Below are 22,758 nucleotides of genomic sequence, written 5' to 3' on the forward strand. Positions count from 1 at the left end.
GGTCAAAGTTTTCCTCTAGCTGTGAGATTTCTCTGCATTTTAGCAAGAGAATATATAAAAGTAATATTCAGAGAGTGGAAAACATAGACCGTCGGTTGATGAAGGTTTTAGATTTCAGCACCTTGGTCCCTGTGGTTATTTTCTGTAAGATATGGACCTGAGTATTTCTGGCTTATCCATGTGCTGGATGCTCCTTTTATAGGTCTGAGTATAATTGGCAGTTGGAGATTTGTTTGTTTCCAGGTTTATTGTCTCCATCCCAATTAAACTGTAAGCTCCAGAAGCAGGAACCATTTTTTAATACACCACAGAGCTCCCGAAATCTGACACAGCGCTTGGTACAAAGCAGGCAAACAAAAATGTTTTTGAAAGAATAAATGAATAAATGAAATAAAAGCTGAATAAGCCAGAAACATTCAGGATAGGTTTTTTTTGTTTGTTTGTTTTTTTGTCTTAGGAAGGATTATTTAAAGAGTTAGTTTGGTTTTAAATTTTAATAGCTGACTTATTAAAGTAACAAAATAAAAAAATTCTTTAATATTTCAAATTAGTCTATGCATGTTGCTATTCTGTATATGAGTAAATTTAAATATTTGGCTCCATTTACAAACCTGGTTAATTAAACTCCTTTAACCATTAAAGATTTGATATATTTTTTTCCCTTCTTAAGTACTTAAATTGACTGTAAAACCTTCCCAAGTGTTTAAGTAACTCTTATCATCATCATAATTTAAACTTAAAAATATGATGAGGTTTTAGTTCTCTTAAATGGTTTAAAACTGTGTATAAACCTAAAATTTCACTTAATCACAAGTTGAAATTAATTGTTCCATTATATTTTACATTGGAGTTACATGTCTGACCTGTTATTCTAAATGGCCGAAGTTTTCCTACGCTTTATAGGTTATTAAAGTTCCACATTCTCAGATGCTTTTTTAACACAAAAGTTACTAGCTCTTTGGTCTTGATGCCTGGAGAAGGAAATGACAACCCACTCCAGTATCGTTGCCTGGAGAATTCCGTGGACAGATGCTGCAGTCCATGGGGTCGCAAAGAGTCGGACATGACTGAGCGACTAGCACACTGGTCTTGATGCTTTTAAAAATGTCTCTACTTACTTTTTAAACTCAGCTGTAACTAAGTTCAGTTCAGTCGCTCAGTTGTGTCCAACTCTTTACAACCCCATAGACTGCAGCACGCCAGGCCTCCCTGTCCATCACCAACTCCCGCAGCTTGCTCAAACTCATGTCCATCGAGTCGGTGATGCCATCCAACCATCTCACCCTCTGTCATCCCCTTCTCCTCCCGCCTTCAATCTTTCCCAGCATCAGGGTCTTTTCCAGTGAGTCAGTTCTTCACATCAGGTGTAAATTTGCGTGCAACTGTAACTAAAGTGTCCCCTTAACACAACTCTGGGATTACATTCTCCTTTAACCTACGAGGTATCTCAACTTGCCAGGCTTCTTAATGACTAGAGGGTTTCAGCCAGATGGCTTCATTCTCACCTTTGACCAAGAGCTCCTCAAACATGACTTTCCTGTCCTTAGTGAAAGCAGCCTGTGGTCACCTGGATTCTAGCACCGCTTGCCTCTACCCTCCTGTGTAGTGCAGGGGGCCTGCCACCCTACCCAGGCTGGATATGTGGTGAGACCCTAACAGTGCGTAGGTTCCCTTCATTTACTTCTGGTCTCTTGGACCATGAACTCGAAACCATGAGCATAACACCTGCTTGAATTCTGCGTGCCTCTGGGTTTTGGCTATGAGGGCACAGTTCCCAGCAGCATTCCATAGGAAGGAGCCAGAAGGGAGGGCCGAGGCACCTTCCAGGAAAATGGATTTTAAAAAATTATTTGTTTTTTCCTTAACCACTCTTCATTTTCCCTTTTTACTCTAATCCTGAGTTTGTTGGTATTTGGTCAGCAAATCACTTTGCAGATATCGACATTTTTGATACCTGTAGACTAATTTTTCACATCTTTATTGAGCATATTATAAGCAAAGCAGTGAAACCCCGCCCCCCCAGGAACTGAAAGCCCAGCGTGGCTCCTGCCCACAGGAACTCATAACTCTGCACTGTAACAGGCCAGCTCAGAAAACACAGAATTTGGGGTGTGTGCTACCAAGGGGATAAAAACAGAGCAGGGTAAGAACCCAGAAGAAGGATTTTGTGTTAGGAGAATGGAGACCTATCCCACATGGCCAGAGGAAGCGGAGATGTTTACAAGGCACAGGGAAGGTCGCATGAGAAAATGGAGACGGCGAGGTTCTGGGAGGAAGGATGATTGGGCCTAGGCTGGTAGCGTGGATTGTTGTTGAGTCGCTCAGTCATGTCTGACTCTTTGCGACCTCACGGACTGCAGCACGCCAGGCTTCCATCCTTCACTGTCTCCTGGAGTTTACTCAAACTCATGTCCATCGAGTCAGTGATGCCATCCAACCATCTCGTCCTCTGCCACCCCCTTCTCCTTTTGCCCTCAATCTGTAATGAGAATTAAAGGAGGGAAAGGAATTAGGAGAGATCAAGAAGGATATCATGGTCGGGGCAGATTGTGAAAGATGCTGGCTGCTACCCTGAGGGGTGATGCTGCGTGTGCAGCCGTGAACTGAAGAGGAAACGGTCGGACACAGAGACGAGCAGAGGGCACGAGAATGCGGGCCCTAGCGGTAGCTGTGATTTTATTCACTTGGTCAACACATATTACTTTTATTATGTGGCTTTCCTCAAGGAAAGTGTTTCTGATGTGAACCAAAATGTCCAGCCCTGGTGCCTAAACAACTCCCTTTAGGCAGAAGGCAGCTTTCCACAGAAAGAACGTTCCTCCATTCAGGCCTCTGTCTGATTCAGGGCCCGCTGACCCACCAAATGCTCCTCCTGTCCAGATGTGTGACTTATTACCAGGCAGGGCAGATGACGGGAAACAGGACCTACTCACTGAGAACCACCACCGAAGAAACGATGGGTTTTATGTCCGTTCAGTTGCTCAGTTGTGTCCGACTCTTGCGACCCCATAGACTCCCAGAGTTTACTCAAACTCATGTCCATCGAGTTGGTGATGCCATCCAACCATCTCATCCTCTGTCGTCTCCTTCTCCTGCCTTCAATCTTTCCCAGCATCAGGGTCTTTTCCAGTGGGCTTTGTGTGAAGAGATATTTACCCAGATATGATGCAGAAGAAAGTTAAGGATGGGAGAAGGAGCCGCTGACAGCAACACAGAATCCATAGATGGCTGTGGGTGTGCTGCAGCGTCCGCGCCTCTCTGGACTGGCTTTATTGATGTTCTGGGCCATCCCCGTGGCACAGTTAGTCTGAGCAGCTGCAGAGGCAGTCTCCATGCCAGCCAGGTTGCCTCTCGGTGGGATTTATGTCCTCATCTTTGGCCGTATCCCTCTAATATGATGGCATGCTCACACTCTTAAAATGGGTAAAAAAAAAAAAAAGGAACTCACAGAGTCTGCGCATGCTTTTTCACAAGAACCAGGGTCTTCCAGTGCCTTTTGCAAGTCTCTATAAACTCTCACCCCAGCCTCAGTGCGCATCCTCACATAAACGACCTCACACTCCACCCTCGCCTTCTACACACACAAAACTGCGGTAGTATTAGCAGTGAAGTTGCTCAGTCGTGTCTAACTCTTTGCAATCCCAAGGACCGTAGCTCACCAGGCTCCTCCGTCCATGGGATTTTCCAGGCAAGAGTACTGGAATGGGATGCCATTTCCTTCTCCACAAAACTATGGTAGAATCCAGTTTTTCTAATTTAGGCTGGAGATAAAGGGTCAGGCTTGGCCCCTGGGTTCCGCTTGTGCCTCATAAGTTATTCTTTATCACTGCTATCCAGAGCTGATCCCTTCTGCCGCGTCCAAATTTGCCCTTGGAACCAGAGACTGCTTGCTTTAGGGAAATGGCCACACAGAGGGCGCGGTGTGGGCCGAGCTGACTGAATCGTCTGTGGAACAGTGTGGTGACACTCTAGAGCTATAGGAATGCATCACCTGAGTTTCCAGGCGTGATACAGAAGTTCCCAGCCCCTCTAAAGCTAGTCGTCCCTCCGCTGTTTTGCAGAGTGGGAGGCTTCCAGGGAAATCCAGGCCTGTGTGGGTTGACCAGCTGACTGCCAGGAACAGAAGCAGTCAGAATGAGTGAACCAGGAGGAAGCTCAGACCACCCTCACACGTGCACTCAGGCCACTAACCCGGGCTCTTTCCGAGACCCTCCACCAAGGACGATAAGGATGAAGCTTATTAGGAAAGGTTCAGAGGAATACTAACTTGTTTCTAGAGGCTTCTTTGAACTGTATTAACTTGATGCTTTATTAGTAATTTGCTGTCATGCTCTGTTAGTGCTAGATGAGAATGACAGGGTCTCTGTTATCACTGTGAAATGAGTAACGGGGTGTGTGGCCTACACTGGTTACCGGTTAACAGTCACCCCAGCGGCACATCACCAAGGTGACCGAGGAGCCTGTGTCAAATAACGAACACGTGTTTCCTTCCTGGGATTCCAGGAACCCTGCACTTGTCTGACTTCTCGTTTTTGTGGTTATTACTTTCATTATGTGGCTTCTAGCTGAGGAAGAGTTTTTTTGTATTTTGTAAGTGAATCATTTTGTCTGTCTCCTTTTGCCAGATTATACCTGTTTGGTAGAGGGGGTGAAATTCAACAAAATCACTGCAAATGAGAGAGAGATGCTGAACGATCTGACGTTAAGGGCCTGGGACCGTCATTTCAATAGTAAGGCCTCGGGCAAGCCCAGGTCTCAGCAAATAGTTACAACACTAGTTTATACTAGGAAACTTTCTTTTTCCCTAACTGTTTAAAGATGTTCAGTGAATTAAAAAAAAAAAAAAAAGTAAAAGATCCAATTAGGGACTGAAGCTACATTCCCTCGTGTTTAAGGGTTTGTTAACAATCCAATGATAGCTGAGTGTTATCTCATATTTTGTGCCTGGGTGGGCTAGAATTCGCCAGTCACATCACAGAAGAAGATCAAGTCTGAAGGTTCAGAATCTGAGGTTTAAGCTGACTTCAATTTTTCCTGAAAAGAATTAGAAACGCTTCTTATAGAGGGTATTTTAAAAGCATTCTCTGAAATCCAGGTTACTTTTTTGGTCTTGCTTTCACAGATATCCAAATACATGGGACTGGCCTTCCTCAATAAGCAGTAGAAGCAAGTTTGTTGTCCCTGAGCTTGAACAAGCAAGTAAAAGTTGGCCCACACTTGAAACAAATGTGTACAAAAACACGATGATGCCTTATTTGTTTATTCCTAGAAGTCAGTGGAAAGAACTGGTCCTCAGACAGTTATTTGAGGTTGCCGAGGAAAAGTCATTGATCTGCTGAAGCTTAGCTGGTGGAATTTAAATAAGACTTAAGTTCGCATTTATAGTGAAACTTTGCCTAAGGGGGTAGAGAGATGGGTCAGGGAGTTGCGGGGCTGAGGCTGGGCACCTCTGCTCTTCTTTGTCTGAGACGGTACAGCTGGAACTTATTTTTCTTCTCTCACCCTGAACTCTGCTCTAACTTTTTTTTTTTTTTTTTTGGTCCCTGTTACAGCTCCCTGGTGTTGAAACCAAGATTTAGCTCACAGAGTGTGCTCTACCCTTATTTTATTGTTGGAAATACCCCTCTTCCTTATATATTTGTTTTTTTTTTAAAGAAACATCCCCAGAGCTGTATATAATATTTACATGATATTTTAACTTTCTGCACCTTTACTTAGTAGCTCTGTTTCCAAGTTTTACATCTGGGGCTTTGACCTTTAACCTGCAGTGACTTAAATCATGAGACACTGAGGGCTGCAGGAGAGGAACCGGTTGAGTGGAGGAGTCAACGGCTGAGGTTGCTCTTAGGATGCAACCTTGATAAACCCGGAGCCGAGAGCAGGGTTTTAAGTCATGTGACTCTTAAATCTTGAAAGGTATAGGCTGATGAGACGTATTGCCTCACAGCTGGTGATTTTGTTTTTAATATGAAAATTCGGTGTCGTGCTGCTTTTAAAAAAAGGTAGCCAGCTGCAAGTTGTTGCTGGGGTCTTCTTTCAAGAGGTCTAACTTTTAAGACTTTTTCTGGGGATCTGGTAACTATTTTCCAAGAAGTCCGTATGGCTTTGGTTAATCTCTACCCTATTCCCACAACTTCTGTTCCCTCAACCCACACACACAAAATGGATTTCACTGATTCACTGACTTCTAAAAGACATTTTCAGTAGTACCATTTATTAAAATGGGCTTTACTTTTCCAGCATTTATTGTGAAAAGAATATTAGTGCTTAATTCTGCCGTCACCTGTCTAATTTACATATATCTGTGTGGTATGTTAGACCGCAGGAAAACCTACGGAGGGAAAACAGCCTGTGCTAACAACCAAGAGCCTATCCTTTCTTTTCACATGCACAAATTAAGAACTACTTCCTGTGGCAAACAGGATGATGGAAAACTTCATTTTTAAGTCACACCCCCCCCACCATACTCATTTCTTAGGGGAAAAAAAAAGCAGCTGATTCTTTTTAAAAATAAAAATTTCTAAAGTACCTAGGTTGACACGGGACACTGAAGGGGGATTTTGGCCTTGGGAATTAAGATGTGAAGATGAATAAGGTTAGGCTAGGGGCTTCCCTGATGTCTCAGATGGTAAAGAATCCGCCTGCAGTGCAGGAGACCTGGGCTTGATCCCTGGGTCAGGAAGATCCCCTGGAGAAGGGAAAGGCTACCCACTGAAGTCTTCTGGCCTGGAGAATCCCCATGGACAGAGGCTACAGCCCTCGGGATTGCACAGAGTAGGACACGACTGAGCGACTGACATGCACGCTCAAGGTCCGGCTGAGGAATGATAAAGCAGACGAATGAGTACCGTGTTGGGCCTGAGAGCGTGAGGAGAGGATGGGCGTCTCGTCTCTCTCCTGCTAAACTTTCGTCAGTTCTCCTGAAGGCGAACGTTTGCTACCTCGATCACTTTGAGTTGCTTAAACTCTCATAATGTTTACGTTTAATCTGATAGCCTGTGTAAACATAATGGACAGTTTTTTGACATGAAGAGAAATGTTAACTTATGAGTATACGTCCTTTGGTTTCTGGTGTCTTCAAGCTGCCCTTAATGTTGTATTTCTCGTGTTGGAGGAAAGGCATTCTGTGATTTAAGTGGACATCCTGTAATACCAAAGCTCCTTCCGGTCCGCCTGGCAATTTGGAGCTCACCTGAGGCACCCTGCTAATTATGGAGACGGCACAGGGAGGGCTGCATGAGCAGAACCGAGCTCAGCGGTGTGGGGAGGAAAATGAAAACCAGTTTTCTAAACGCTGGTGTGAAAACAAATAGAAGTGTCTTGTAGCGTTTGCTCAACAGCAGTTTATAATGACCTCTCTTCAAGGGCCTGTTTTAAGTGGACTCGTGACAGGAGCTCGAAAAGTAAACTCGTAAGGGGTGCGGTGGTTCAGACGTGGCGGCGGCATCGGGGGCGCTGCTGTGTGGGAGCCGGGAGCCCGGCGCCCCGCAGGCCTCACGCGGGCATGGAAGCCGCAGGGGTGTCTGCACACAGCCCTGTGTCAGTTAGCTCGTGAGTAACCCATCACCCCCAAGGTTGTGGCTAAGGCAGCATGTATTATTCTGCAGAGTTTCTGGGGCTCAGGAATCCAGGGGCAGCTTAGCAGGGTCCTCTGGGTCCGGGTCTCTCCCGAGGCGATGGGCCCTGGAAGGCTCAGCTGCAGCTCACTCACGTGGCTGTCAGCTGGTTCTGTTCCTCGCTACTTGCAGCCCTGAGGTGCCAGTCCCTTGCATGCTCCTGGCTGGAAGTCTCTCTCTGCTGTGGCGTGGGGGCCTTTCCAGTGAGAATCTCACAGCGTGGCACCTCGCTTCGGGAGGGGGCAGGAGTCCTAAGGAGGAGGGCGCAGCCTTTTACCGGGGAAGCACAGAAGTGGCAGCCGTCGCTTTTGCTGTGTTCAGCTCCTTAGATGCATGGAACTCGGTCCAGCCCACTCTCACGGGGAGGGGAACACACGGAGCAGGCACGCCAGGCAGTGAGCCTTGAAGCCAGGGCAGAAGTGGCCTGCCCCAAAGATGATGCCACATCCAACCGATGGGCCCACAGTGAACTGTGATGTGAACTTTTCAAATGTTTGCAGTGCTGGAGTCAGCCTTCGGAAGTACTGGTCTGGAGGCATTGAACCTGGTCCCCTTTAGGTATTAAGCTGGTTGCTGAGTGCTGAGCCACGCTTACCTGAGCCCCAGGAGAGCAAGCACACAGGTCTTTAAGAATGGCTGAAGTTTGGGCTCCTGTCTGGGGTCATGGGACAGAGCGTGGGGTCAAAGAAGAGCAGCCCTTTATTAGCAGGATGCTCTAAACTCAAGAGAACCACGGTCGCTCAGCCGTGTCTGACTCTGTGACCCCATGGCCTATACAGTCCATGGGGTTCTCCAGGCCAGGATACTGGAGTGGGTAGCCTATCCCGTCTCCAGAGGATCTTCCCAACCCAGGGGGAGAACCCGGGTCTCCTGCATTGCAGGCGGATTCTTTACCAGCTGAACCACAAGGGAAGCCTGGAGAACTGCAGGGCCCCTAGATTCTTCATTATGTGGTGTGAGGCTGGGACTGGTGCTCTGCAGATCACTGAGGTGATTGATTTGTACAGTTCCCATTTGGCCATGGAATGGGCAGTTGTGCTTGTTTTAATGGTCCCGGAACCCCTACTCCCAGCCTGACTCCAGATGGACAATTTCAGCAGTAAACTGAATAAAGGGATATGAACTTGGGTTATGTGACAAGTGTTTAGGACAAGATGAACTTCTCATTTTAATCTGACAAATTTTATTTTTTAAATCCATGTCTTTCTTTTAAATTGAAGCATAATTGATATTACAATGTTGTGTTAGTTTCTGGTATATAGCAAAGTGATCCAGTTTTATATATAAATATATACATATATGTTCATTTATTTATAAATGATATATATCATTTATTTATATGTATAAATGTTCACAATTTTTTCTATGGAAAGCAGCATAAGAATTTACATATAAATTTTAACTAAAATAGGGTTGATTATAAAGTGATTTCTCTAGAATCACCGAAATTAACTCTACCTACCTCCTGACAAAACCTGGGCACATTTTAAGTTTTTACTTATATCTGTCCTCAATCAGAGAAGGCAATGGCACCCCACTCCAGCACTCTTGCCTGGAAAATCCCATGGATGGAGGAGCCTGGTGGGCTGCAGTCCATGGGGTCACTAAGAGTCAGACACGACTGAGTGACTTGACTTTCACTTCTCACTTTCATGCACTAGAGAAGGAAATGGCAACCCACTTCAGTGTTCTTGCCTGGAGAATCCCAGGGATGGGGCAGCCTGGTAGGAGGCCGTCTATGGGGTCGCAAAGAGTCGGACATGACTGAAGCGACTTAGCAGCAGCAGTCCTCAATCTTGCTCATATTGATCCCAAGAGAATTTTCCCTGTAAATGTACTTGTGTGTCTATTACACTTTTCAATTTCTGTGGGGTTTTTTTTGGTGTGTGTTTTTAGTGCTTGTCTCTGCTTTTTTGTGACCAGTAATCTCATATCACTTTAAATCTTCGAATATTACTAATAATTAACAATCACTATTTGCAAGTGGTATAAAGGCACCGTCTATTTGTCAGCCAAGGGATGTGGGAGTTTCTTAACCTGGAACATGACGTGGGATAAAGCCACAGTCCCACTGTTTTTAAACCTTGAATAAAAGGTTGAGTTATGCTGGTATACGGGAAAGGTTTTTATGCATTCTGGCATTATTTTTGTTTTGTAGTGTGGTAACTAAGGAACCCCATGTAATCCTGACTTCTCACATTACGCCCTCTCAGGCTGGCGTGAAGGATGAAGAGGTTATTTCACAGGTTCAGGGCAGAGGCTGTGGAGGGAACTGACCTAACTTAACCCGCGCTGTGCGCTCACATGCCGTGCTTCTAGTCTTGGCCCATCAGCCCAAGGGTTGGAGTGTGATGGTCCGACCGCACCGTGAGGGGTCTGTCGTGTTAGCACTGTCATGGAGCTTGTCTGGTGATAGAGAGAGGTGAGGAGGTAATAGAGGAGTCCGGTGGGGAAGGGCGGTCTTTATTTTGGATAAATAAGTGCACTGTACGCTCTTAATCCGCAGAACAATGGAGCTCATCCAGTAGCTAATTGCTCCTCTTTGTGAACTCGTGAAAGAATTCTCCAGTTCTTGCCTAGACAGAACTTATCATGTGTTGGTGCTATTCCCATGTGCCCCAGTGATTTTTATGTCTGGACCAATTGGATTTCTCATATATACATATATATATATCTGAAAAACCTGTGCTGACTCTAAGAAGATCCCCTGCTAGAACAAACATTTAATCTGGCCTTGAGCTCATTGTGTCTTATAGTGTCGTCAGTAGAATGGACTGTTGCATGTGGCAAAATCAAGTACGTGAGGCTTGGAATAAGCTCACCCCAGCTCTGAAACCAGCAGATTAGCAGCGTAAATACCCACGTGTCACTGGTTCACACCACCCCTCAAGAATAAGATATCAACCATCTTAAGAACCCGTAGTTTTTCTAATGAACTGGAATCACCTAAGGGCACTGTACTCGTCACATGCACACTTGCAGTTGGAGGTCCATAGGAAGGACACCGTTTCCTGGATCAAACCACAGAGTGCGAGTATTATACCCTAAATAACACACTAGTTACTGTAAATGTCAGTGGAGGGAGTTTTTCCTACTTTGATTTAATGAACGCCTACGGCAAAGCCAGCTGTTAGCACTTCTTAACTGCCTGTCGGAGCGAATGGGAAGATGGGGAGGGCTGAAAACGTCTCTCCTGTATCTACTTCGGTCTAACAATTAAAGAGTTTTCAACAGGTGTTAAAGAGCGACACCAGGGTCCCTTCCAGCTTGATGTCCTTTGGGTGGTGACTTGATCGGTTCTCCTCCAGGGTGTGGGCCTGGAGTTACACAAGGAGATGGTTGGAAAGTTAGTCTTGAATTTTTGCCGCTTGAATCCTCTCGCCTACAAAATCAGCATGTTAATTTTCTGGGTTCCCCCTGTGAGGGACAGTAAGAACAAAGGGGTGAGAGAAGGCACACCGAACACAGAGGAGATTACCAAAACTAACCGAGCCATGTGCGTTTTGACTGATAGCATCTGCTTTTTCTGAACAAAGGAAACACTTGAAGCAGACACGCAGGGAGGGAAGTATGCAGCTCCCACTGCTAATCGTCGTCATTTCTAGGATGCATTTGTAAACATATGTGACTGTTAAGGGTCTTACTGCCTTGGAAGTCCCTTTGACATTATGCTGGGTGCACTGAGGGGAGATAATCTTTCAAACACAAGGAAAGTTTACAGTCTGATTATCTTGAAAAGGAGAAGAAAGTTTCTTCCTCAAATGATTTATAACTTGAAACATGTTGTCATGTTTTGGTAAGCCCACTTTATGAATTCCATCCTTCTCTGTGGCAAGTCTTTAAAAAATAAATGTACCATTGCAACACGGCGCTTTCTCAATAGCATATTGTACTTATAATGGCCTGATGGAAGTTGCTGGGCTCGGTTTAGTCATATAGAATGTGGAGCCAAGTTCGGAGTAAAACCTCTAATTGAATTACCTGCGAAACACTGACAGACAGGCTTTCAGGACAGACGAAGCTTGGCTTTCCCCAGCAGAACTGGGTCATGTTTAAGTTGGCCTTGTAGCTGTCGCGGACTGGTTTTTACCAGCACGTTCACCTTGGGCTCCAGGGGTGTGGGGGCCCTTTTCCTGCAGTAGAGGAAAGGGTACCCCAGGGACTCACACTTTATCTTCTTATTGTAGAGAAAACTGATTACAGAGCTAGTTAAACGGCAGAGACTTTGAAATAAGAATCCAAAGTATTTTCCTGCAGATTACCAGTGTTCTTGCGTGATTCTTCATCTCATGGAAAGGAACAGATAGGCGTAGGAAAGCAGCCCTTCTCTCTAGCCATCAGTGTCCATCTGAGAAGTATCTCTGTTTCACCTTCTGGGAAGAATTCAGAGTACTTCCCGTTGTTCAGGAAAGACTTTGCTGTAGACACTTTGCATTTGAAAACGAAGAGTAATCTGGTCCTGTTCTCTTTCTCCCTCGCTCTCTTTTTGTCTCCCCCACAGCCTCTGCAATCCCGGATAACGGAAGGCGGTCCTGTCTAAAGCTCAAAGTCTTTGTGCGGCCAACAAGTAAGTTCCCTCGAATGAGTGTCTTTGAGGGTGGCTTCACTGCGCATGCACTATTGTGTGGTCTGGTTCACGGCGGTAAAACTGTTTTTTACTGTAAATCCTGTGTGGTATCTGTTTTGTATATCAACCTCCATGTTTTAGTTTCCATCATATTTTTTCTCATCGGTTTTTTTTTTTTTTTCCATGATGCTTTTAAGTACACAGCAGTTGCTAACTTGTTGTTTCTCAGACTGTTGTACGTGCACAGCAAATGGGAACAATTCTGGCATTTGGATACATGCCACTGATTGTAAACCAATCTCTCCATAAATAAGAGGAAAAATTAGAAAGAAAGCAAAAAAAAAAAAAAAAAGAAAAGAAAAAGAAACGTGAGTTAAAGGGTGTCTTCACTAACATATTTGGCTGTTATCTCTATTTTTGTTATAGATAGCTGTATGAAAACTATAGGTGTTCATGATCGTGTTTTCGATGTTAACGACAAAGTAGAAAATTCATTAGAACCAGCAGGTTAGTATGCTTAGAGAATCTCTTTTAACAAGTGCATCTCTCTGGTGCCTCCGTCCTTTTTTTCCTTCCTCCCTCCCTGCATGTCTGCACGCCGTAGCTGCCCTGCTTTTGCTCATTGCTAGCGATGCTAATGTTCCTTATTTCTACCTCATTCCTCCAGTATCTCTGTGTAATTAATGCATGTCAGACAAATTATGACTTTGCTTTTCTCTCAACGTGGGTTGGATATGACGCAGCATCCTAGGGTAGAAGCCCCATCAGAATGCTACAGTCTCACTTCTTTGTACCATACCCTCTGAGCATGCTGGTAAATCACTGTGACTATTAATGGACCTGTTTTCGTATAATTCAAAGAAAATTTCTACTGTATGCGCTTATAAAAATTTCATATTAGATCCCAATCTTTGGATAAGAGTAATCAGACTGTTGCACAAAATAGCAACTAATTCAGCCTCTCTAGTTTTCTCTAGAAATTCACAGGCATCATTGAACTGCTCTGAAGGACTTCATTTTATTTCGAATATTATCTGTGCCATTGTCAATAGAAGTAGGCCCGAGAAGGATAATCATGTTGCCTCCTAACACCACAAATTCACGCTCCCGCTGCTCCCACGAAGGTATCCATGGTAGTCTGTCGTGCCAGATGTGATCCTTGATTACCGAGGCAAGACAAGTATTAAGGATAAATGAATTTTTCTACAATTTTTATCTTCCACACACCCAAACTTCCCCGTCACTATGGAGAAAAATAAAGCCCACTGAAGGAATCACCGAAGCATTTGCACTGCAGCTTACTGTGGCTAACATAAATCTGTAAAGTCTCCATTTATTGGGTCATGAGCTCAGCCCGGCTCTTGACTGCAGTTAGGCTGTGAGGTGGGGGCGGGGAGCCCCCAGGGAGTCTTCACTGAGGGGTGCACCTGTACACCCGCCTACCTGTGGTTGCCTTTCCTCACCCGACCTGCTCGAGATCTTCACTCGTGTCCTTACCCATCTCCTGGGACTACCTCAAAGCTTAAGTGAAAGTCGCTCAGCGGTGTCTGACTCTTTGTGACCCCATGGACTATACAGTCCCTGGGATTCTCCAGGCCAGAATACTGGAATGCGTAGCCTTTCCCTTCTCCAGGGGATCTTCCTGAACCAGGGATCGAACCAGGATCCCTGTAGGCGGAGTCTTTACCAACTGCGCTACCAGGGAAGCTCTCAAAGTTTGAGGACAAAATTATTTCCTCTTCCCAGAAAGGCGTAAGCCCCCCCACCCCCCACCCCAACCTGTTTGCAGTGGGACTTACCTTTCTGACGGCCTTGGACAGGAAACAAGCGTGACATCTGCTTTATCCTTTGAGTACTGTTGCTGGGACACACGGTTGGTGGGCCTTAGGGAAATCCCCGAATAGACGTGGTGCCTCTGGACACACAAGAGCCTCCACATTGTAACTGACGGGAAGAGTCGGGCTTTCTCTCCAAGCATTTCTGTTTCTTGAAGGCAGGCCCCTTGTGCAAGGGAGACGCATGTACAATGAGCTCTCAGAGGCCTTAGCGGCTCCCCAGGGATCCGTTAGCTGCCTTAGAAAAGTTGCAAGGAATGAGTGCTGACAGGGAGACATTTTAATTGTGTCCTGGAAATCTGGAAGCATTCCTGTGGCTTTTCAAGGTACCAGACCCCTCCCAGGCTTGAGGCTGTGGGCCGTGGTAGGACCTGTGAGTGAGCGGAGGTCTCTTTTAAGGACCATGGAGTCTACAGTCTTCCTTTAGTAACTGAGCTGGTTATACCCAGATCCAGGGGTGATATTCGTATTTCTCAACTCCCATTCCTACGTTAGTATAAACATAGGACTCTCTTACCATTGCTTGACGGAGATGTCCACGCAGAGAACTTGATCATCGGGGCTTTGTTCACAAGTTGCGTGGAAGCTGACCGGTGGCGTTGGGCATGTTCCAGACATAACTTACCCTGAATTAAGTTTTTCTGATGCACGCTGGTGCATACTGTAGGCAGAGCTTTCCAGTAATCTTTTTTTTTTTTTTTCCAGGTAAATCCCACTGCCCACTGACTGTTTAGAAGTATAACAGATTGCATGTTTTTTCTTTTTTATTGGTAATAAAGAGTCACACAGAGGACCATTTCAACATTAGGAAAATTACCTTTGAATTCAACTAATGATAAAAGTGCAGGATCCTAAGATGCATTCATATGTGAACCTATTTCACAGTCTTTGGGGGAACAGGCTGTGTTTTCATTGGGCATTTAAATCCATAATGGCCCCCAAATCTAAGCACTCGTAGCTGATACAAGTTTGCAAACCTTGGACAGACTGTGGTCAGACCCTGTGTGTTGGGGATGGCTGTGCAGGTGTACATGTAGGAAAAGCTCCTTGGGGGCAGTGAGGACTATATTTACAGGCGTTCTGGTGAGCATCTTCACTAAAAAAGTAAGACAAGGTTGAGCTATGATCCCTGGCTATATGAATACAATAACAGACTTGCTACTTCCCCGAGTGCCTTAGGAAATTCAGGCTTGCAGCTCTGCCCCACGGTGTTGGACGCTTGAGTGTAGACCGACTTCATGAAGCCGGCAAAGGCTGGAAGGGTCCCGCTGCATGTTCTCAGCAACGCATACTAATTCACCTGTCTTCGGAATGTGTTCCTCTGTTTGTTTGCTTGCACACTCTGCCTGCCAATTTCCTGTCATCAGGGATACAGGATGATCTCAGGGCAGAAATACGCCACATAACATGCTCCGAAACATCGCCAGCATTCTCTCAGTGAACCGCCGAAACCCTCGTGGTATGGACTCCTGTAGCCAGGAGGCGAGACTTGATTTGGCCTCCAAAGAGAAGTGTTTTCTTCCTCCAAGCCACGTTCTCTGTTTCCAGTTTTAGAAATTCTCTCATGTTTAGGTGCAGTTTCTATTGGGCTAGGTTTTGCTTGTGACTTCCTCTTTAGAATTCTGAAATTTGCTCAGACTTAACCCAAATGGCAGCCTGGCTTTCATCTCGCTTCCTGGAGGCCAGGGGATCGCCCAGCACCGAGGACCTGTTTAATCACAGGTTGCTCGTAGAATCCCAAGCCAGGACTAGCGTGTTACGGTGAGAAGAGACAAGCCCTGATGCCCTAAGGGACCGAGTTTTTTTCCCCCCTTTGAGGCCAAGATGGTAGTTTACTGGTTGGTGGCTTAGGAAGAGATTAGGCTCGAAAGGCACATTTGGCCTTGTGGCTCCTCTCATGTGAGAAACCAAAGTTTTCCTCTCAAAGGTCTGCAAGGGTCAGGCCCCTGTCTGTGCCGTGGGGGCCGAGAGCATGGCCAGCCCTCGCTGAGCTCCCTGACCCGGTGGGGACGGCGGGCCCCCTTCAAGCTCACTGAGCGTCTACCTGTTACTTGGGTCCCTTTCATCAGTGCACGACCCAACTTTACAAGGAAGTGGATTGGTTAATGAAAGTAAGACGGAGAGGGACCCAATGGCTGATGTAATTTCAGGTCTATCAGTACGAGCGGTATTTCAAAATGAACCCTTAGAATGCTCAGGGTTTATGGTTCCTTCATAGTTAAGCCCCAAGTCCTCTGCCGCATAACAATGGATTGGTGCTCTTACGACAGCGATTTGGATTTTCTTTTCAGGGCTATTCAAGGGCATTCACATCCACCTCCTAACTCCAGATTCAGTGAATCTGCAAGGCTACGAGCAGGGCAGAGTCTACAAGTCTTTGACTACATCACGCGGGGTCTTTCTCTTCCCCTCTGCACCCATTTAACGCCCCATTCTTGCTTCCTAACCTTTTCTAGTTTCCTCAGCTAGTAGGTACTCCATGCAGGTTTGCTCAGGTCCAGGAGAGGAGAGCAAATTTGACACAAGGAAGCAGCATTTTCTACACGTGGGGACAGGCTAACATAAGAGCAGAAGCCTCAGCGCGGAGAAGACACGTTTCTAAGGTGATAGAGGGAGAGAAAGTAATGAACAGAAAGAGCCCGCGAGCGCCCAGCTCGAGTAGAAGCCAGCCTGAGCCTAAAAGGTGGTCGCTTTAGGACAAATAACAAGGGAGGGTGCTCTACCTGGTAAAGAAGAGGCATGTGACGTGATGTGAAAACAGAGACGCATTTAAGAGAGTGACTCCATCCAGGGGTTGGAGCTGGGGTTTAGGGATGACCCTTTGAGGTATGCAGAGATGGGAACCACTGGACAGTCTCACTTGTTGCTGTTCCCCACCCTGCCAATCCCTAAGCTCCGACAGGAAGCCCCACAGATGCTAAAATGAAATCTACCAGAGAACCCCGCTGGTGGCCCCAGTGGAGTTCAGGGATCACGGCCGGTGGAAGGAAGGAGGCGGACGACATGAGAGCGTGGTGAGGTCCTCCTTGGGTGCTAATTGCTGCAGAGTTCCTGTCTCCGAGTTAAGCCTGTTAATCATGCTGCTCCGGAAGGCGGTCCAGAGTCAGAGGCAGTCTTCCAGAACACTTGATGGCTAAATAAAAGAAGCTTACTTCACTTAATCCATTTTATTTAGGGGGAAATTTGCATCCACGTTGATGATGTATGTGCCCAGCTTCAGCCTGATAAAAATAGTCAAGTTCAAGTCATTTAATCCTGAAGATACAGGGTCTGTAATAGAAATAGCACCATAATTGATTCCTAATGGTAGGCAAGCCAGCGGGCACCGATTTATTTAGGCTCGGAGAGCATCACATATCGTTGAGTTAAAATGCTCCTTTGTCATTTAATTCTTCATCTTTGAAAATGCATCTAGACGTCCAGCAACCAGGCATTCAACACTAATCCTATGAAACCGCTAAAAAGAGGGAAAGGGGCGTCCCGTTCCGATTAACCACTAATATGCCAGCATTAACTGCGTCCTGCCGCCCCCGCCCGGTTACTTTCTTCTCCCTGGCTCGGTGGGTTTAGAAGGCCCGCTCAGACGTCAGGTTTGCGCATGGTGTGTGTGACTGCCAGCGGACCAAAGCGGCTCACGGGCCAGAGGGTACAGCGCATGCATGTTTTCCTCCGCCTCAGTTTTTAAGGAAAGCGTTCATGTTGCCGAGAAAGTCCCATTTTCTCTGCCTCTCCTTTTGTTTGCTGTAAATAATGAGTGATTATGCAGACATGAAAGTCAATGGTGGCACAAGGTTCATTACCCTACTTTGCAGAGGGTGGCGAGGTCTGCGAACAGCAGGCTGCTGCTGCTGCAAGAGAGTTATTAAGGATGTGAAATCTCACTGGAACGTGTGCTTTCTGTTTGAACAGATGACACCGTCCATGAGTCAGCCGAGCCATCCCGTGGTGAGAACGCGGCACAAACACCAAGGATACCCAGCCGCCTTTTGGCGATCCTGCTGTTCCTCCTGGCGATGCTTTTGACATTATAGCACAGTCTCCTCCCGTCACCTGTCACCGAGAACATCAGGGTCTTGGAACGCCAGAGATCCACCTAACTGCTCATCCTAAGAAAGGACTTGATATTGGTTTTTTCTTGGCAGATGTCAGATTTTTTTTTGTTGTTGTTTTGTTTTCTTTCTTTCAGCCTGAATTCTAAGCAACAATTCGGGGCTTGCGGGGGTGGGTGGTGGTGGTGGCGTGCTTTAGTAGTTCCCGCCTTCCTCACCCCCACCCCGGCCCCTGCCCCTGCCCTCTCTCACCCCTTTCCAAATTGCACGGACTCCAGATGAACATGCCAGATTGTGGGAGGGACCCCAGTGGGCGTCCGCTCCTGTGCGTCCTCCTGCGAGTGCTCCCCCGCCACCGGTGCGCACGGGGGCGGGGAGGCCCGGGGGGTGTTCCCTGGCCCAGGATGCTCATGCCTTCTTATTCGGGACTGTACGTCGCAGGGCACCGTGTCAGCGTGTCGAGTCCAGAGGGGAGGTATTAAGGACAGAGATCAGATTACACCGTTTCCTCTAGGAGCGCGTACACACACAGGCTTCTCAAAGGTTGAGACACTGGTTTTTTTGTTTGTGTTTTCTTTCCTTTACAGGTGACTGTCTTAAACCATTCTTGGCAGCAAAACTTGTGCTCCGTAAAGGAAGCCTTTGGGCTGGGAGGCGGGTCAGGGGCCGAATGCTAGCACAGAGCCCGCGAGAAAGCAGAAAGCTAGGCTGGGTGGGGAACATGCGCGTGTGATGAGTGCCTCTAATTTTTTTGGTGACTGGGCAGTGCACACCAGATGATTTTGGTTTTTTTCCTTTGAATACAGATCACCATGGTGCTACAACCTTTTTTTTTTTTTTAAGAACCTGAAAGAGGCATTTTTACGAATAAAGTGACCTTCCCCGAGGCTGAGAAGCCAGGGTCGATGAGTATATTACCGAATAGCTTTGGATACTCCTCTGGGGGACCACGTGTACCAAGGAAAGGCTGTCAGGGGCCAGAGGGGACGAAATTTGGCTTTGCTGGAGCGCCAGTGTGGTGTGGCCTTTCCCCGACTCCCAGCCCAGTGCCCACGCTCGGCTCCGCACTCCACAACTCCGGCGCACACCCCTGCTCCCGGGAGAGTCAGTCTGTACTACTTGGGAGGGCTAAAGGGAAATTTGGAATAAAGATTCCAAACTGTGGAAAGAGAAAATTCAAGAGTTGATTTTATATCCTTTCCCTTTCTGATACAGCCTGAAGCCTAGGGGGAACATGTGTTTATCTGTGGGAGATAAACAGGATGGAGTCCCAAAGACTTTAACAAAATATTTTTTTAAAAATCCACTAGAATAGAAAATACATTATTTAGATATACTTTATGCTGAGAGTGAGTATATATGCTTGTCCTATTTAAACTTGTGAGAAAAAAAGTGGTATCCCTTGATACATTTAGAAATATGGGGGGTTATCTTGTTTCATTGTGGGGGTGGGGCGAGAAGATAGTAAATCAGCCAACCGGGATGTTACCAGGAAATGCAAGCCTTGGGGGTTTCTACTGCAGAGGGTGTCACGAACTTTGAACTCCAAAAGCCGAGACAGGGAAAAGTGTCAGACCCATGGAAAAGAAATCAAGCCTTTTTTTTTTTTTTTTTTGCTATGGCAGGACACGTCAATAGAAACCATGCCTTTCAAAACAGAACCAATAAAATGCAAGGATCATGTAAGATGTGAAAAATTGGAAGCATTCCAGCACAATATGGATTTTTAAAAAAAATTTTGTTTTTAATGTACATGTTAAAAAAAGGGGGGGTCATATTATGTACAGACTTTATGAATGGGAATTTGCTAAAGAACTGTGCGTAGTTCTCAATTAGAAAAATATGTGAATGAAAGACAGCTGTAAAGGTACGGCACCCTGGAGAGTTGTACACACGTTGGAATGTACTCTGGGCTCACCCGATCCATTTGGAGTGGATATTCAGGCTCCGTCTGCTCACATGTGGAACCGTGTGAGTAGGACTTGGAACCGTGTGATTGCGGGTGCCAGCCTCGCAGATGGAACCAGTCCTGTTCCCCCAGACACCAGGAACGTCTCTGGAGTGGCAGAGTCTTATCACAGAGAGCAGCCACCATTTCACTGAAACAAAAGTTCACAGCATTGGATTTTTTTTTTTTTTTGCATTAACTATTTATATACTCAGGACTCTCAGTAATACTCAGTAATATTCTTTTCTTATTAATAGTTACAGGCTTGTTGGTCCGGTGGGATTTGGGTAAGGGGGGAAAAAAGATACCTTCTAAAATGGATCAATAGTCAGAACCAAAATCATACTGCATGTTGTATGACTGCAAGGAAATCAAACGATCCTGTAATGATTCCAGTTTAGTCATAGCTACATTAGCAGCGCTAATTTCATTTTAGAAATGGTGACTTCTGTGGTTTTTCTAGCATTTGTCTCTAACAAATGATGAAATAATTACTCATGGCCCTCTCTGCCATTGTCTTTCATTTTTCACGGTGAAATTAGACCCCTTTACTTCACCATTGTGCCCCAACAGATTAAATGTAAAAGGAAAAAAAAAAAGCAAGACTATCCACACCAGTAGAAAATGTGCTTCTCTACCTGTAAGTGACGTAATTGTAGGTAGCTTGCCATGGAGTTTTCAGGATGATCGGTATCAGACAGTTTTCATTTTGTCCAAAAAGTGCTGGTGGCCTTTTGTGATGGTGTTACAACCCTCAGGGGGCTTTAGGAGGATGTCGACGCAACTTTGTAGCAGCTTTTAATTTCAAAACCAATTCAGAATCTGAAGGGCAGCTTTCACTGCCTCTCAGCCCCAGTTAGTCAAACCCCAGCGACCTTTGCCCCTGGTTGCCAAGGGCTTTGCAGTGTGAAGCAGGGAAATAAGGATCTGTCTGTTTAGTGGATACCGTGTATCCTTTAATAGACCAGGTAACAGTCCGTGTTAGTTTAGACTATTGTTTTGTACTGTACTTTCTTGGGTGGCAGAAGAAAGAAAAGTTAAACGTTAAAAAAGAAAAAAAACTGCGTTCTTTAAACTCTGTATTATTAGCAACCTCTGTTGTATATAGTGTTTGATAATAAAGTATTAATTTGATTCTTATGTCTTTTGTAAGTGAGAACAATAGTCTTTCAGGATACAAAACATGCATTGAGGCTTTGAAACATCCAATGTATATGTGGCTGAGAAGAGTCCCAAGCGGCCTGAGACGCTGCTCCATACAGGACTCACGTGTGGTCGTCGCCCTCCCGATCTTAAGACTCCACCATCTTGGGACCTGGAACAACATGACTTTTTTTGATCAATAGTTGGTCCTCAAAGTTTTCAAGGTCTGATGCTGGAGCCCTGTGGTGTTTCCCGCCCCCAACCCCAGCATGTTGGTCTGAAAGGTTTTAGGGACTTCAGTCACGGTTCTGTGCTTTGCTTTGGTTTCCTATTTGTGGGGGGAGGTTTTCGTAGATGACTGTTTTCATTTTTCTCCAGGAAGAGGCTTGTCACTATCACCCGCAGCCAAAGCATGGGAAAGACTGCAAACCCGCTCCCGTGAGAAGGTTAGCTGAGGGCTCTTCCTCTCCGCGTCACCGGCAAAGGCAGAGCCGCCGTACCTGCGGGTTTTCAGGGACTTTGTTTTTCTCTGGTGCCTTAGCCACGGCAGCAGCCATTTTTATTAGTTTACCCAAAATTTAAAAACAAAAAGCAGTTTAAACTTTTTCCCTCCATTCATTGCTCCCAGAGCTGTGATCACTGATTTTTTTTTTTCCTTCTTTTGGAAACCACCTCCACGAAAACCCTCGTTTGCCGACAACCCCCTTTTATTTCTTATCTTTATGTTTTCTCTCTTGCCTTCCTCCCGCGTTTTGCATTCCCCCAGAACTGTGAATGGACAGGTCCGTCTCTGGTTTGGCATCACTGAGTTTTTCCCATGCGTCTGCCCCAGAGCTGCTCAGATGTGAGACAAATCTCCCTACAATGGGCTTGCCCCCATTGTCTGTACAGTGTAATAGATGCTGGCGTGTTGGAGGTTGCCCATGAGTCAAAATCCGCTTTCCATGCTTTACTCTTGACACCCCATTGAAGCCACTCATTGTGTGTGCGTCTGGGTGTGAAGTCCAGCTCCGTGTGGTCCTGTGCTTGTACTGCCCGCTTCGCAGTTCCTTTGCACTTCCTCATCGAGTGCTGTTTTGAAATGCTGACATTATATAAACGTAAAAGAAAATGTAAGAAAAAAAAGAAAAAAAAAATACAAAACACACACAGACAAACCCATAAGATCTGTATTTGTATATACACGTGTCCGTACAAGTATACCTAAATAAAAATTAAAGGTTTTCACCATTTTAATTGGAGCCCTCCTTCTACTTCTTTGTTCCTTGAATGACGCCTTTATTTCAGGGGCTACTTGCACTCTGCTGAATTTTTTCAAAATCCTTGTGGATAGAAAAGACAATAGGACATGCACAAGAGAAGGCCTGAGAAGGTCAAAGAAGGCAGGGTTCAAGATGGCCAAGCATCTAGGCACATTCCAGTTATTCCGATGAGAAAATGGTGAGATTTCTGCCTTGCCTCAGTATTTGAGCCTTAAAATAGGCACTGTGACGCCCTGCCTCCTAAAACCAGTGTTCAGTGCAAAAGCTAAATACAAACTGTGTTCTTTTATTTTGCACCTGTTTTTTTCACCTCATCAAGAAAAAGACAAAAATAATCA

The 22,758-nt window shown here is 45.8% G+C and overlaps 1 protein-coding gene across 2 annotated transcripts in view; it reads left to right on the forward strand.

Moving 5' to 3' along the window:
• EFNA5 (ephrin A5) overlaps window positions 1–22,394 on the forward strand; it is a 293,163-nt gene extending 270,769 nt beyond the window's left edge. The window contains exons 3-5 of one of the 2 annotated variants that reach the window (XM_018049989.1): window positions 12,118–12,183; window positions 12,610–12,690; window positions 17,928–22,394. In XM_018049989.1, the coding sequence (XP_017905478.1) occupies window positions 12,118–12,183; window positions 12,610–12,690; window positions 17,928–18,049 (269 nt within the window). In that variant the 3' untranslated portion in view covers window positions 18,050–22,394. The remainder of the gene's footprint in view (window positions 1–12,117; window positions 12,184–12,609; window positions 12,691–17,927) is intronic. The other variant, XM_018049990.1, reaches the window with a different exon arrangement.

The sequence above is a fragment of the Capra hircus genome, chromosome 7 (genome assembly GCF_001704415.2).
Source record: "Capra hircus breed San Clemente chromosome 7, ASM170441v1, whole genome shotgun sequence".
Taxonomy (NCBI): domain Eukaryota; kingdom Metazoa; phylum Chordata; class Mammalia; order Artiodactyla; family Bovidae; genus Capra; species Capra hircus.